The following is a 13,417-nucleotide window of genomic DNA, read 5'->3' as shown; positions in this document are numbered from 1 at the left end:
ACATATATACACTACCAAATGTAAAATAGATAGCTAGTGGGAAGCAGCCGCATAGCACAGGGAGATCAGCTTGGTGCTTTGTGTCCACCTAGAGGGGTGGGATAGGGAGGGTGGGAGGGAGACAGAAGAGGGAGGAGATATGGGGATATATATATATATATATATATATATATATACGTATGGCTGGTTCGCTTTGTCATACAGCAGAAGCTGACACACCATTGTGAAGCAATTTTACTCCAATAAAGATACTAAAAAAAAAAAAGGCCTTCTTTTTCCTGCTGGTACTAAAACTTAAGCCCATATCTGTTTGCATCCCAAAGGCTACCATTTGTTAAGCATTTACTGTGACCCAGGTGTTGTCCATAGCTTCTTGAATAGGTTATCTTATATAAGCCTTGTAACAATCTCATTGTACAGCTGAGGAAATAAGCTGGGGGACCGTAGGCAATCTCTCCAAGGTCGCATAGCTGGTAATAAATGGAAGAACTGAGATTCTAGCCATGTGTATTTGACTCCAGAGCCCATCTGGTTTCTCATAAAGTGTTCTTGGTTTCAGGAAAAATTTGATTTAAGATGATTTAAGGTAACCTACAAAAAAAATAGAAAACTATAACTTTAAAAGCAATAAAAGAAATAATGTGGGGCTTCCCTGATGGCGCAGTGGTTGGGAGTCCGCCTGCCGATGTGGGAGACACGGGTTCACACCCCGGTCCGGGAAGATCCCACATGCCGCAGAGCGGCTGGGCCAGTGAGCCACGTAACATATCGCGAAAAAAAAAAAAAAGCCTCAAGCCAAACCTTCTGCATTGTTAGTTATCCCTGCAAAAAAAAAAAAAAAAAAAAAAGAAAGAAAGAAAGAAAAAAAAATGTGCAATTTTATTTAAAAGCAGGGCATGGGGGTTGGGGAAAACATAGAGAAAATAATAAATAGTACCAAAACAAAGAGGCAAAAATAAATCCAATATCAGTAATTATAATAAATCCAAATAGATCAAAGTAACCAGTTGAAAACAAATCAAAAGATTGGGATATGCTGTTGATGAACAACACGCTTAAACATAAGGGATATAGAAAAATATGGATGTAAAGGGATAGTAAACTATATCCAGGCAAATATTAACTAAAGTAAAACTGACAAAGCTAAATTAATATTGGACAAAATTAACTTTATTGCAGAAAGTATTATTAATATTTTATGATGATAAAAGTATATAAAATTCAATTCTTTGTGTACCAAAGAACACAGTCTCAAAATATTCATAGAACTGTCAGAAAAAATTGACAAATCCATCATGATAATGGGAAATTTCAACACACTTCTCACTGAATGAAGCAGACATACACAAAATTAGTTAAGACCTAGAAAAATTGAGCAATACAGTTAACAGATTTGATCTAATGGATGTGTATGTGTATATCTTTACCCAGCAATTAGAGAGTACATTTTCTTTTCAAGTACGTATGAAGTATTGTAGAAATTGATCATGTACTAGACCGTAAGACAAGTCTTAACAAACCACAAAATGTTGGTATCATACAGAAAGCTGTTCTCTGAGCTCAGTTTTATGTCAGTGACAAAAGATAAATATTCTGGGATCAAAGAAGTCTTAAGGGAACTTAGAAAATACTCTGAACTGAATAATAGTGAAAACCCAAGGCTTGTGTTAAAAGAAAGACTGAAAGGGACTCCCCTGGTGGTGCAGTGGTTAAGAATCCTCCTGCCAATGCAGGGGACACGGGTTTGATCCCTGGTCCATGAGGGTCCCACATGCCACGGAGCAGCTAAGCCCGTGCGCCACAACCACTGAGCCTGCGCACCTAGAGCCCATGCTTCGCAACAAGAGAAGCCACCACAGTAAGCCCACTCGCTGCAATGAAGAGTAGCCCACGCTTGCTGCAACTGGAGAAAGCCCGTGCGCAGCAAGAAAGACCCTACGCAGCCAAAAATAAATAAATTAATTAATTAAAAATATTTTTTAAAAGACTGAAAATCAGTAATCCAAGTTCTTACTGAAATTTGGAAACTGGTAACAAAATAAACACAAAACAATAAAGATCAGAGAAGAAAAAAATTGAATGAAAAAATTACACACTAGAGACTGACAAAGTCAAAAGTTGGTTCTTTGGAAAGAATAATAAAATAGATTAGCCTCTGGCAAGATTGTCTCTAGAAGGAAAAAATAAACAGTATAGGAATGAAAAGGAACACATAACTCTAGATATGGCAGAAATTAAAAACGATTGGAAAATTCTGTGAAAATTTTTATTCTTTTCAAGTAAAAAATTTAAACAAAACAGGCAGTTTCCATAAAAATATAATATTGTCCAAAATGACACAAAAAGAAATAGGAAACCTGAATAGACTAATAACTATCATAGGTAGTTATTAAGACTAACCCTGAAAAACCACAAATATTTTTTTAAAAACCAAACCCAAAACCTAAAAACAGGCCCACGACAACAGTTTGACAGCAAATTTACAGATATCCAAAGAACACCATGTTAACAGTTGTAAATTCCCCCCAAAAGTAGAAGATGATAGAAGGTTCTCCCACTTATTTTATGAGAATAGTATAAACTTGATAACCCAAATCAGACAAAGACAGGATAAGAAAGAAAATTAAAAGGAACTCTCATTTATGAATATAAATGCAAAATCCAAAAACATACTAGCAAACCAAATTCGTCAATATAGATCGAAAATAATGCCTTTCAACCAAATTGGATTTATGCTATGAATGCAAAGATATATATGATTAGAAAATTTATGTATATAAGTTACCACATTAACAGAGGAGGAGGACCATATTAATAAATTCTATATTATTAATAATTTAAAAGCAAAGAATAAATATTAGATAATATATTAAAATTAATAAGAATTTAGCTGGGTTACCAGATATGAGCTCAACATATGAAAACCAGCTGCATTCATATCCCAGTACAAAAAAATATATATAACTATTTTAGAATAAAAACATTAACAGCAACAGAAACTACAACAGGAATAAAGTATGTTGAGAATAAATCTTAAGATATTCAAGACTTTAAAACTTTATCGAAAGATATTATAGAAGGTTTAAAATACATACAGGTACCTTTTTGTGGCTAGGAAAACTCAATGTCATAGAGATGTTACTTCACCCCAAATCTATGTAGTTAATGCTATTCCAGTCAAATCTCAACTAGTTTTTTCATGTAACTTGACAAGTTTATTCTTAAATATATACGGATAAAAGAACAAAGGGCCAAGAATAGTTGAGACACTCATAAAGAAGAAAGCGATGCTGGGGGCAGGGAGCTTGTCCTGTACAAACTCACTATAGGACTATTAATTAAGACAGTGTGGAAAGGATATAGGTGGGTAAGTGGGAAAGAATAGAGTCCATAAACACTCATGCATATATGGAGAGACAGCATAACATGGAGGTTAAGAGCATGGACTGTTGGGAGTCAGGATTCCTAAGGTTTGAATTCCAGCCCCTCTGTTAATTCACTGTGTCATCTCGGTCAAGTTACTTAATTTTTCTCTGCCTTAATCTGTAAAATGAGGCAATAGTACCAACTACATAGAGTTGTTCTGAGGGTTTTTTATTATTTATTTATTTATTTTTGGCTGCGTCGGGCCTTAATTGCAGCATGTGGGATATTTCGTTGCAGGGCACGGGTTCTTCATTGTGGCGTGCAGTCTTCTCTCTAGTTGTGGTGAGCAGGTTTTCTCTCTCTGGTTGTGGCATGCTGGCTCCAGAGCACGTAGGCTCTGTAGTTTGCCGCACACAGGCTCTGTAGTGAGGCATGTGGGCTCAGTAGTTGTGGTGCACGGGCTTAGTTGCCCTGCAGCATGTGGGATCTTAATTCCCTGACCAGGGATCTAAGCTGTGTCCCCTGCATTGAAAGGCAGATTCTTTACCACTGGACCACCAGGGAAGTCCCTCTTCTGAGGTTTTAAATGAGTTATTTTTAGAAAGTTCTGGCACGTAGTAGGTGCTATATAAGGTTTGTTTAACATGAATAAATGGAAAAATTGGTTTCCCAAGGGTGGTATTACAGTATAGTAAAGATAAGAATGAACTATACAATGAATGGCACTGGGATCAATTGATATGTTATTGATATGAAAAAATACTGTTATTGGGCTTCCCTGGTGGCACAGTGGTTGAGAGTCTGCCTGCCGATGCAGGGGACGCGGGTTTGTGCACCGGTCTGGGAGGATCCCACATACCGCGGAGCGGCTGGGCCCGTGAGCCATGGCCACTGAGCCATGGCCACTGAGCCTGCGCGTCCAGAGCCTGTGCTCCGCAATGGGAGAGGCCGCAACAGTGAGAGGCCCGTGTACTGCAAAAAAAAAAAAAAAAAAATAGTTATTGATATGAAAAAATAATTGAATCCTATTTTACGTTTAAAATAAGAATTCCAGATTAACTGCCCGTGGATACCAAAATCTAAAGTGTTGGAAAGAATATAGAGAGATGTTCTTAATCTCATGGTAAGGAATTATTTGGGGGGCTAAGATAACCTCCCCATAAAAAATTAGAAGAAAAGTTGATGAATTTGACTACATTAAAATTTAAAACTTTTTTTGCATCATGATACTGTGAAAAAGTTAAAAAGTAGACCTCAGAGTGTTTTCATAACAACAAAGTTTTGCTATCTGAAACAGTACTCTCCTTCAGCAACTTTCTGTAATGTAGTTAGCTCATTGTAGTTGGTAAATGGTATAGAAGGACAACAATATAATCACATCATACTGGTTCATATATAATATTTTTCAGCACATTAATGCTTTGCTCCATCAAATAAAAGCAAATATGGAAGCAAGCCATGGAAGAACACAGTTAACTTTAAGGATGCCCATTCACCAAGTAGTCTCACACCCAATTCATTTAGGCTCTGGGATTTATTTTGGAAGTGCCTGCTTACTTCATAGTTTCTCAAATTTTGTGCTTTGGCTTTTGTCTCCGTAACTCAACAGTATCAATCCTTCCTTAATCCTCTTTATATCAAGCTAACCTCACCCTTTTTTAAAAAAAAAATCCTATATTTACAGAGGTATTTTATTTGTTTGGAAGGAACACAGCTTTGTTCCGGTTACAGGGTTGTATTATTTGAGTGGTCTGCCTTTAACCTTTTTTTTTTCTCTCATAAACCCTGTTGTTTTTAGTGAATAGTTTTGTAGAAAGCAAGGTTCATCAAAAAAGTGTGTATTATGTTACAGCTGAAATATCTGGATAATAACTTCTTACAAGTCTATAAGGAAAAGACAAATCAAAATAGAAAAATTGGCAAAAGTTATTGACAGTTCATAAAAAGGAGCCGCAAGTGTCCAGTAAGCATACAAATGTGTCTGCTGTACATATCCTACAACTCAGTAATTCCACTCCTAGGTATATGCTCTGGAGGGATTTTTGATCTTGTGCTCCAGGACAGTGCTGCTACTACTACTTAGTGTGCAGGTACAGGGTGAGATCAAGGAGCTTGTACCAGAAAATAAATCAATACAGTGCTGTCTTCATTGAGAAGGCTGTGCAGTGCTTTAAAAAAAAAAAAAAAAGTCAATCAAAACAGTGTGTTTAGAGGACTGGTAACAAATAGCTCAAGGATTAGCACTGTGTGTACCACCCTGTGAGTAGTGCTGGCTAAGAGATGTATAAGAATGTTCATAGCATCACTGAAAGTGTCCATTGGTAAAAGAATGGATACATAAATTGCAGTGTGCTTATACGATGGAACACTATACACAGTGAAATGTAAAAACTAGAGCCTTATTTATTAACAATTGCAAACCTCAAATTGAAAAAAAGCCACTAGAAAAAAGCATACCTTATAGTAGTATTCAAATAAAATTTAAAACATGCAAACAGTACTATACGTTGTTTTGGAATATGCATATATATAGTTTTAGAGTAAGAAAATGCCTAAGAAAGTAAAGCACGAAGATCAGGAGAGTGATTTTCTGCTGGATTTTGGAGAGAGGAATATAATATTTTAAATAACGTGGGTTGATAGCAATTTATGTAAGAAGGACCTGGGATTTTAAATGGTTTCTTTGTCTAGATGAGCCAAAATCATATGATTGTAAAATAAGAAGTACCCATTTTAGATCACAGAGGTGTACTATTCAGACACATCTGGAGTATTTTGTTCATTTCTCAGCACTTTGTTGTAAGAGGTATTCTGGTAGACCAGAGGATGTCTAGAGCCAAGTGAGTCGAATAGAGAGCAGGCTGAATGAAAACAGTGACATAAGCCAAATTGGGCATGTTTATTTAGACAGCAAAAGTCTTAATGACAACAGAAATTGTTTTAGATATTGAAAGAATGTCATATGGTTGAGATCTTTTACCTTCTTTCCTTTTAAATTTATCCATCATTTTTACCTATCAAACCAACCTGTCAGGATATGAGGTTGGATAAATATTAATTTTACCCTTCAACGTATTAGCCAAGCCTTCTAGCTTTGTGTCATATGCAAGTTTGCAGTGTGTCAACAGTGAGAATGTTGAACAGTTTAAAATCTGCTTGGGTAACTTCCTAGCTGTTGAGCAAGTTACTTAACCTTCTTAAGGCCTTGAGTTTATCATTAGAATTTTCTGCAGTGATGGAAATGTTATATATCTGTGCTATCTAGTAGAGTAGCCACTAGCCATGTGGCTGTTGAGCACTTGAAATGTGGCTAGCGTGGCTGAGGAAGTGCATTTTTCTTTTATTTAATTTTAATTAATTTAAATTTAAATAGCCACATGTGGCTTGTGGCTTACTGCACTGGACAGTGCAGATCTATGATAATTATATATGCAGCCTAATATTTAACTTCCTATAAAATCATGAAATAGTTTATAAATACAAATGGATGATGGTATATTTATTTGTATATGTATATGTATTGCAGGAAAGAAGGGATAGAATTAAATTAAGTTTTCAATACATCACATAAATATGGTCTTTTAAAATGTAATGCAGTATTGTCAAGAATTAAAGCTTAAAAGTTTGATCTATGGCATGAACTGGTTGACAGTTACATAAATGAACAACTAGTTTGAAGAGAGAAATATCTGTCCAGATTTGTCCTTTAATTTTGAATATTGGTAAAGTGCTAGTTCTTTAGGTTCTCTTTTGGGAATGGTTGTTCTGTTTAAACTTTAAAGTACTTTATAGCATAATTTTGCAAAGATTCATTTCCCTAACTGCTTAGAATAATCAGAATGTAACAAACATATTCTTATCTTTTATTTCTATATGCCAAATATGGTCATTAAAATATTGATTTTTTTCCACAGAGATATATTAATGTCAAGAAGTAAGCATTTTTATTATGACTATTATGATATAAATAATTAAACATAAGTGTTTCAATTTTTCTGGTTTTTTTCTTTTCTAGCTGTATAGATGAATGGTTTGAAGTAAATAGATCTTGCCCTGAGCACCCTTCAGATTAAGCATCAGCTTCCTGTTTTATAGGTAATTCTCCCTTTTTCTGTTTTAATTGCTTTTTAAACTGTTACCTGAGTTATACATTCTCAACCACCGTTTTTATTCACTCATTTATTAGTTAAGGGGTGTGTGTTTGTGTGTATATGTGTTCCAGACATTGTATTAGGCTATTGTATAGAAAACTCACATTAAAAGATACATAAAAACAACTTTCTTGATTTCCCGAAGAAAGTCATATATTAAGTAAACTCTACATTTTTGGTACTTTAAAACACTTTAGCTTATTTAATTTTAGTTTAATACTTTAAAAAACCCCATGAAGTAAATATCATGACCCCATTTTATCAATGAGAAACCTGAGGGTCAGAGTAATTAAGTTCTATGACATTAAGAAGCACATTGCACCAGCAGTCCAAGGACATGTAGTTAGCAACAGAATCAAATTCCATACTCTTATCCATAACTTCCCAGGTATGTTTTTAGGTAATGCAATATAATAGAATTCTAATCATAATAATTAGTTAGCATTTATATTGCATTATTATGTGCCAGGGATTGGTCTAAGCATTTTACATCTATAACTCATCTAATTGGTATAACAACCCTTTGAGCTCAGTACTCTTAACTATTCCTGTTATGCAGATGATGAGGAGATTAAGTTTTAGAGAGGACAAGAAACTTGACTTGTCAAGGTTACATAGCTAGTTCCTTAGTAGAACTGGGAATTGAATCAAAAGATTGTGTTCTTTGCTATTTTGCTATTATTAGGTAGGAACAGTTTCTTCAGAAAGTTGCATTTGTATTCATTCGTTCAATTTAATCTTTCACTTTTGTATCCTACCTATACAGTAGACAAAAAAAAATGAATTAAATTTTAAACCAAATACAGAATTTGTTTTCCACTATTGATGTAGCTTATTCATGATTCTGCATTTTCTGAAAATGTTTAGCAAATTGAAATGAAAACCTCACTTGAGTATTGCTATTTTTCGTATTCCATCATTTAGCTTTGAAAAAATAGCTAACTTAATTGCTATCTTCATGTATATGAAAAGCTTTTTATCTTTATCATTTCAAAAATGATATAAAACATTGTGTTTTATATGAAGGCAGAATATTTTAGCCAATCTTGGAATTGTTTTGGAAGGAGTTAGAACCTCTGTGTTCAGAGACTCAAGATAGTCACAGACAGCAATCTTTCCTCAATGTCTAAGACTGGAGGCAGGAAACTAGAGCAGATAATACCTGAGATCTAGTCCTGTGCTGTTCCCCCATTTCCTTTTATTTCAATAACTCCTGGTCTTAAATTTGAGGTGTTGAGATAATAAACACATTCAAGGAATTCTGTTCCCTCTTAATGAGGGTCATTTAATAGCAGCAGATTAGAATATTGACAAAATATATTTGAGATAACTTAATAGCAGCTATAGCAGCTGAAATAAGAGCTGCAACATTGAGAGAGAGCTCTGTCGTAATAACATTAGGGTTATGCCTGTGAAATGTGAAGGCCTGGGTAAACTGTATCAGCTTTTGAACCTTTTACTGTGAGATGATTCAAATCATACCTTGACACATTTGAGGTATGAATTGGGATTAGGTTGCTGTATAAGGGAAGTGTGGTGATGGAGTGGTATTTTGAGGATACATGCATGTATGTATGTTTTTATTTTACTGTGTAAAGGGTTTTTTGGAGAGGAGGATACTTTGGAATGTCTTCAGGGTCACCTTACATCTGGGCCAATAAAGTAAAGCTATATCTAAAATTTTAGAAGCTTTTTAAGTACTAAAAACCAATGCTAATAAAATGAAATTTTTATCTTAGTAGTCCACATATCAAAATAATATGTCTAAATCTTTCACCCATAGATAAAATTTATCTTTTTAGTCAATAAACTTTTTTGTGTGAAAATGGAATTTTATGATATAAAATATTTTATTACATGGTCTAATCAGCTAAATTTTTCTTTTAGTGTCACAATGAGGTTATGGGATATGTGGAACATGCATCTCATCTCATGGTCAATATGCATGTCTGTTGGTTTTAAACAGCATTTCAGTTTCCTTACCCTATATATCAATGTTATCTTCCTATTCATTTTATTTTTCATTGTGAAGCCTGAGTTTGGTGGCAGCTGGCCTCAGAAATGTGAACCAATGGAATCTTTCTCTGTGGGTCTTGAAGAGTCATTTCTGAGAATGTGTAGACATGGAATATCTCAATTCTTTCACGTTTTTGCTTTTGCTCTGACTGCCCTTATTTGTCAAATGATAAATTCTTCCTATCCCTTTTGCTGTCCTAGATTAAAAGTGTATGGGTTTGGGTGGGAGGGAGTCTCAAGAGGGGAGGGGATATGGGAATATATGTATACATATAGCTGATTCACTTTGTTGTACAGCAGAAGCTAACACAACATTGTAAAGCCATTATACTCCAATAAAAATGTAAAAAAAAAAATGTGTGGGTTTGAAGAGGATTCAGTGTTGTTAAAACTTTTTTTTTTTTAAGGCAACATGTAAGTAGCACTTCTGATACTCTTCAGCATACGAATTTAGTAGTCAGCCCAAAACAGAGATACATGAATATCTAAGGTCTTGATTAGTTAGGAAATTGTTCACTATTTGTAATTCGAGGTTTTTAGTTACTTGGAGAGGGCTTAGTAAATTGTGTGTGTTTGTGTGTGTGTGTTTTCTGTAGTTTGGTGTAGTCTTTATTGTGGAGGGGGAACGACTGTTATTTAGTGGCTGTTTTTTGTTTTGTTTTGTTTTGTTTTGTTGTGTGTTACACGGGCCTCTCACTGCTGTGGCCTCTCCCGTTGCGGAGCACAGGCTGCGGACGCGCAGGCTCAGCGGCCATGGCTCACGGGCCCAGCCGCTCCGCGGCATGTGGGATCTTCCCGGACTGGGGCACGAACCCATGTCCCCTGCATCGGCAGGCAGACTCTCAACCACTGTGCCACCAGGGAAGCCCTTAGTGGCTATTTTTTGTAACTATTTTAAGCTTTAATTGATCCTTCTGTGTCCTTGATTTGTTCTTTTGCAGAAAACAAATTTTATCAGTTTTAAAAATACTAAGTAAGTGTATGAAAATTTACAGTCTAAAGCATTGTTCATGAGGAAATTGATGTATTTTGATTTGTTTTACTGTCATGGACCATTGCTTAAACTAAATGTATCCACTTTTACACAGGTTTCCTTGTCTTTTCAAGATGCTTGAAAAACTGAGAGGATACGAAGATTTATCTCTGGAAAAGCAAAAACAAAAATGCAGGCACACTCAGCCAGAAATCTAAGTTCTGTGAGACTCAGTAATGCAGAGATGGACAATCATACAGGAAAAAAAAATCCTGCTGAGGAGAGGACAATTGTCACAGAACTCAGTGTACCAAACATGCATATAAAGGACACACAGGGATTTTGAAAATGCTGCACATCCCTTAATAGTCATCTACATAGGTAATACTGATGAACATTTTATATTCAGACACCAAAGTTAACTGATTTAAAAGTTGATTTACTTTTTATTAAGTTCTCTAGAGCTGCGCAACTAGTTTTTAATTTGTTTTGGTTTTTAGTTTGGGGTCCCTTTATTTTCCCCAACATGATGTTCCTGCATTCATCTATTCTTAAATTGAAGACCACATAATTTACTTCTTAAAAATTAAAGTCTTGAATGTGAAACCAAGAAATGTAATCAAGCAGTAAAACATTCTCTGAATGTAGACCATGATCTCAAGTTCTTTGATTTTTTTTTTTCCCCAAGAGTGGAAAATAGACTTCTACATAGGAAAGCTAAAGTATGTTAATACTTTAAAGGTTTAACATTATCAGAATGCAGTCCAAAGAGTATAAAATCAAGTTACATAATTACATTTTAATTAATTAAATTTGGATTATCTACAGAATTGCAGTTTATTAAATATGTTGTTTCCTTTTTAAATAAAACTGCTAAACAGTTAATCAGCAATGAATCATCTTGCAGCTATGCAACTTAAAAAAAAAACTAATTACCAATTTTAAGTGCTTCCAGCTACAGTAACTTTGTTTTAACGTATTTTTGTTTGTTCTTTCCATGTAATTATTTTATTGTGCTTTGCATCTCCAGGCAGTTTTCCTACATTTGGGTAGAATGTTTAGCAGGTTGTAAACTTAATAACTTATGAAAAGGGTAAAATAAAATTTTCTTGAGTGGAACTTGGAATAATTTGAGGGACATTTTTATATACTTTTAAAAATCAGAATTTAATTGGGATGCCAGATTTATAGAAATTTGCATCTTTAATTTTCCAGATAATCTGGGGTTTAGCATTTGATAAATGATTTTTTAAAGCAAACATGAAGATTTTGTTAATTTATAATTTATTAATGTTATTACTGTAATTGAAAATGTTACAGAGACTTTTAAATTCAGTCTTGTTTAGAAAGAAATGTATTAAGCAAAATTATGTGAATAAATATTCCCACAAAATACATCTGAATGGTTAAAAAATACTGGAGGAGAGCTATCAGGGCTGCAACAGTGAATGTCTTTTTTTTTTTAATATCAAAAATACCAATAAATAGATTTCATGTTTTCAACATAGGGAAAATATTATCAGTGAACAATTTAAGCAGTGCACTTTACTCAGTATAATTGAGAGTTACACAGTACTGTTTCCTTATTTTAAGCTTTTCTTTAATGTACTTGTGTTTGCTTTTCTGTTTATTGCTGCTATTCTTATCCTCAATTTTTTTTCTACTCTATTGCTTCTGTTTCATATTTTTTAAAAGGGCACATACAGGAGCAACTGCTGCTACCCAGAAAAATATGTATATTATAAACAATTAAAAGAGTTTTTCACTGCTTTCAGTGTGATTCTAAACCAGGTAATATTTTCCTTAAAGTTATACTGTGAAATGTCTTCTGTTATGCTGCAGTTGATAGAAGAGTCCAAAACCTCCATTGTGACAGCTGACAGCACAGTTTCATAGGTGCTTTTTTTTAACCAGTTATGGAAAATATTCTTCCCTCAAAGAAAATATTCTTTCCTTAAATTTTTTCTGTTATCACGAAATCTTAATATGAATACACTTTAGTTCACATTTTCAATTTTGTAAACTTTCTCTCTTGCTCTCCCTCTTTCTCTCTCTCTCTCACACACACCAAGAAAAACCTCTTAGAATGTGAATAATTTTTTTTCTACTGGTATATTGTTATGGTAAGAATTATTTTGTTGTCTTCAATTCTTAAAGGAAAGGATTTACTATAGCTGTGGTAGTTAACTATTGATATTCTCTTGGAAGTTGATTTTCTGATATAATTTACTCATTGACTTTTAAAGTTTATTGGCCTAAATTCCCTTTTCCTTCTTTATCCTGTACCATACTCTCACAATCGTATTCACTTAGCCTTTGTTTGTCATAAGGTTCTGTGCTGCAGTTCCTACAGTAGAAGCTCCTGTGGTTTAAGAGAAAGTTCAGTGTTTGTCAGTGTCGAGTGCTACTTGATTCTTTGTCTAGAACAGTATCTACTTAAATCTGTTTATAGTGATCCCTTTTTTGTTAAAATTTACAAAAGGTAGCATTTTTTTTTTTTTACTTTAAATTCAGTCTCCATCAGTGACTTCCTAAAAAGAATTATTTAGAAATTGAAAATTTTTTAAAGCCCAGATGCTCCAGTTTTTATTTAAAGTCAAAATTGCTAATCTGGAAAATATTATAAGTAATATTGTACATAATGTCACTTATAATATTTGTAAATTTATATATGGACACTGAATAGTGTAAGTAGGACATAAAATCACGTTACATGTTTAAATGTATAGCTGAAACTACTGACAACTGAATATTATGGAGACAAAATAAAGAATGAAACCCTAGTTATCAAGTTGGTTATAGTTTTCTAGAATCTTTGTAAATACTTGTTTTCAAATAAGATCACAGTTGGGTATATAGAAAGCAATGTGTTCTGAAATTTCACTTCAGTGCCGCTCTTTTCTTCATAATG

At 34.1% G+C, this 13,417-nt stretch overlaps 1 protein-coding gene across 4 annotated transcripts in view; it reads left to right on the top strand.

Annotated features, from left to right (window-relative positions):
* Positions 1-13,072, top strand: part of ZNRF2 (zinc and ring finger 2) — a 111,919-nt gene extending 98,847 nt beyond the window's left edge. Inside the window, exons 4-5 of one of the 4 annotated variants that reach the window (XR_003679824.2) lie at positions 7,382-7,461; positions 10,622-13,071. Coding sequence is in view for 1 of the 4 variants with exons in the window: in XM_024132002.3 (XP_023987770.1) it covers positions 7,382-7,439 (58 nt within the window). In the remaining 3 variants the exon portion in view is untranslated. Of the gene's footprint in view, positions 1-7,381; positions 7,462-10,621 lie in introns of all 4 variants that reach the window. The other 3 variants (XR_008617369.1, XR_003679823.2, XM_024132002.3) reach the window with 3 other exon arrangements.
* The last annotated feature ends 345 nt before the right edge of the window (positions 13,073-13,417 follow it).

The sequence above is a fragment of the Physeter macrocephalus genome, chromosome 5 (genome assembly GCF_002837175.3).
Source record: "Physeter macrocephalus isolate SW-GA chromosome 5, ASM283717v5, whole genome shotgun sequence".
In the NCBI taxonomy this organism is placed as follows: domain Eukaryota; kingdom Metazoa; phylum Chordata; class Mammalia; order Artiodactyla; family Physeteridae; genus Physeter; species Physeter macrocephalus.
This window is presented reverse-complemented; position numbering and strand designations above follow the sequence as displayed.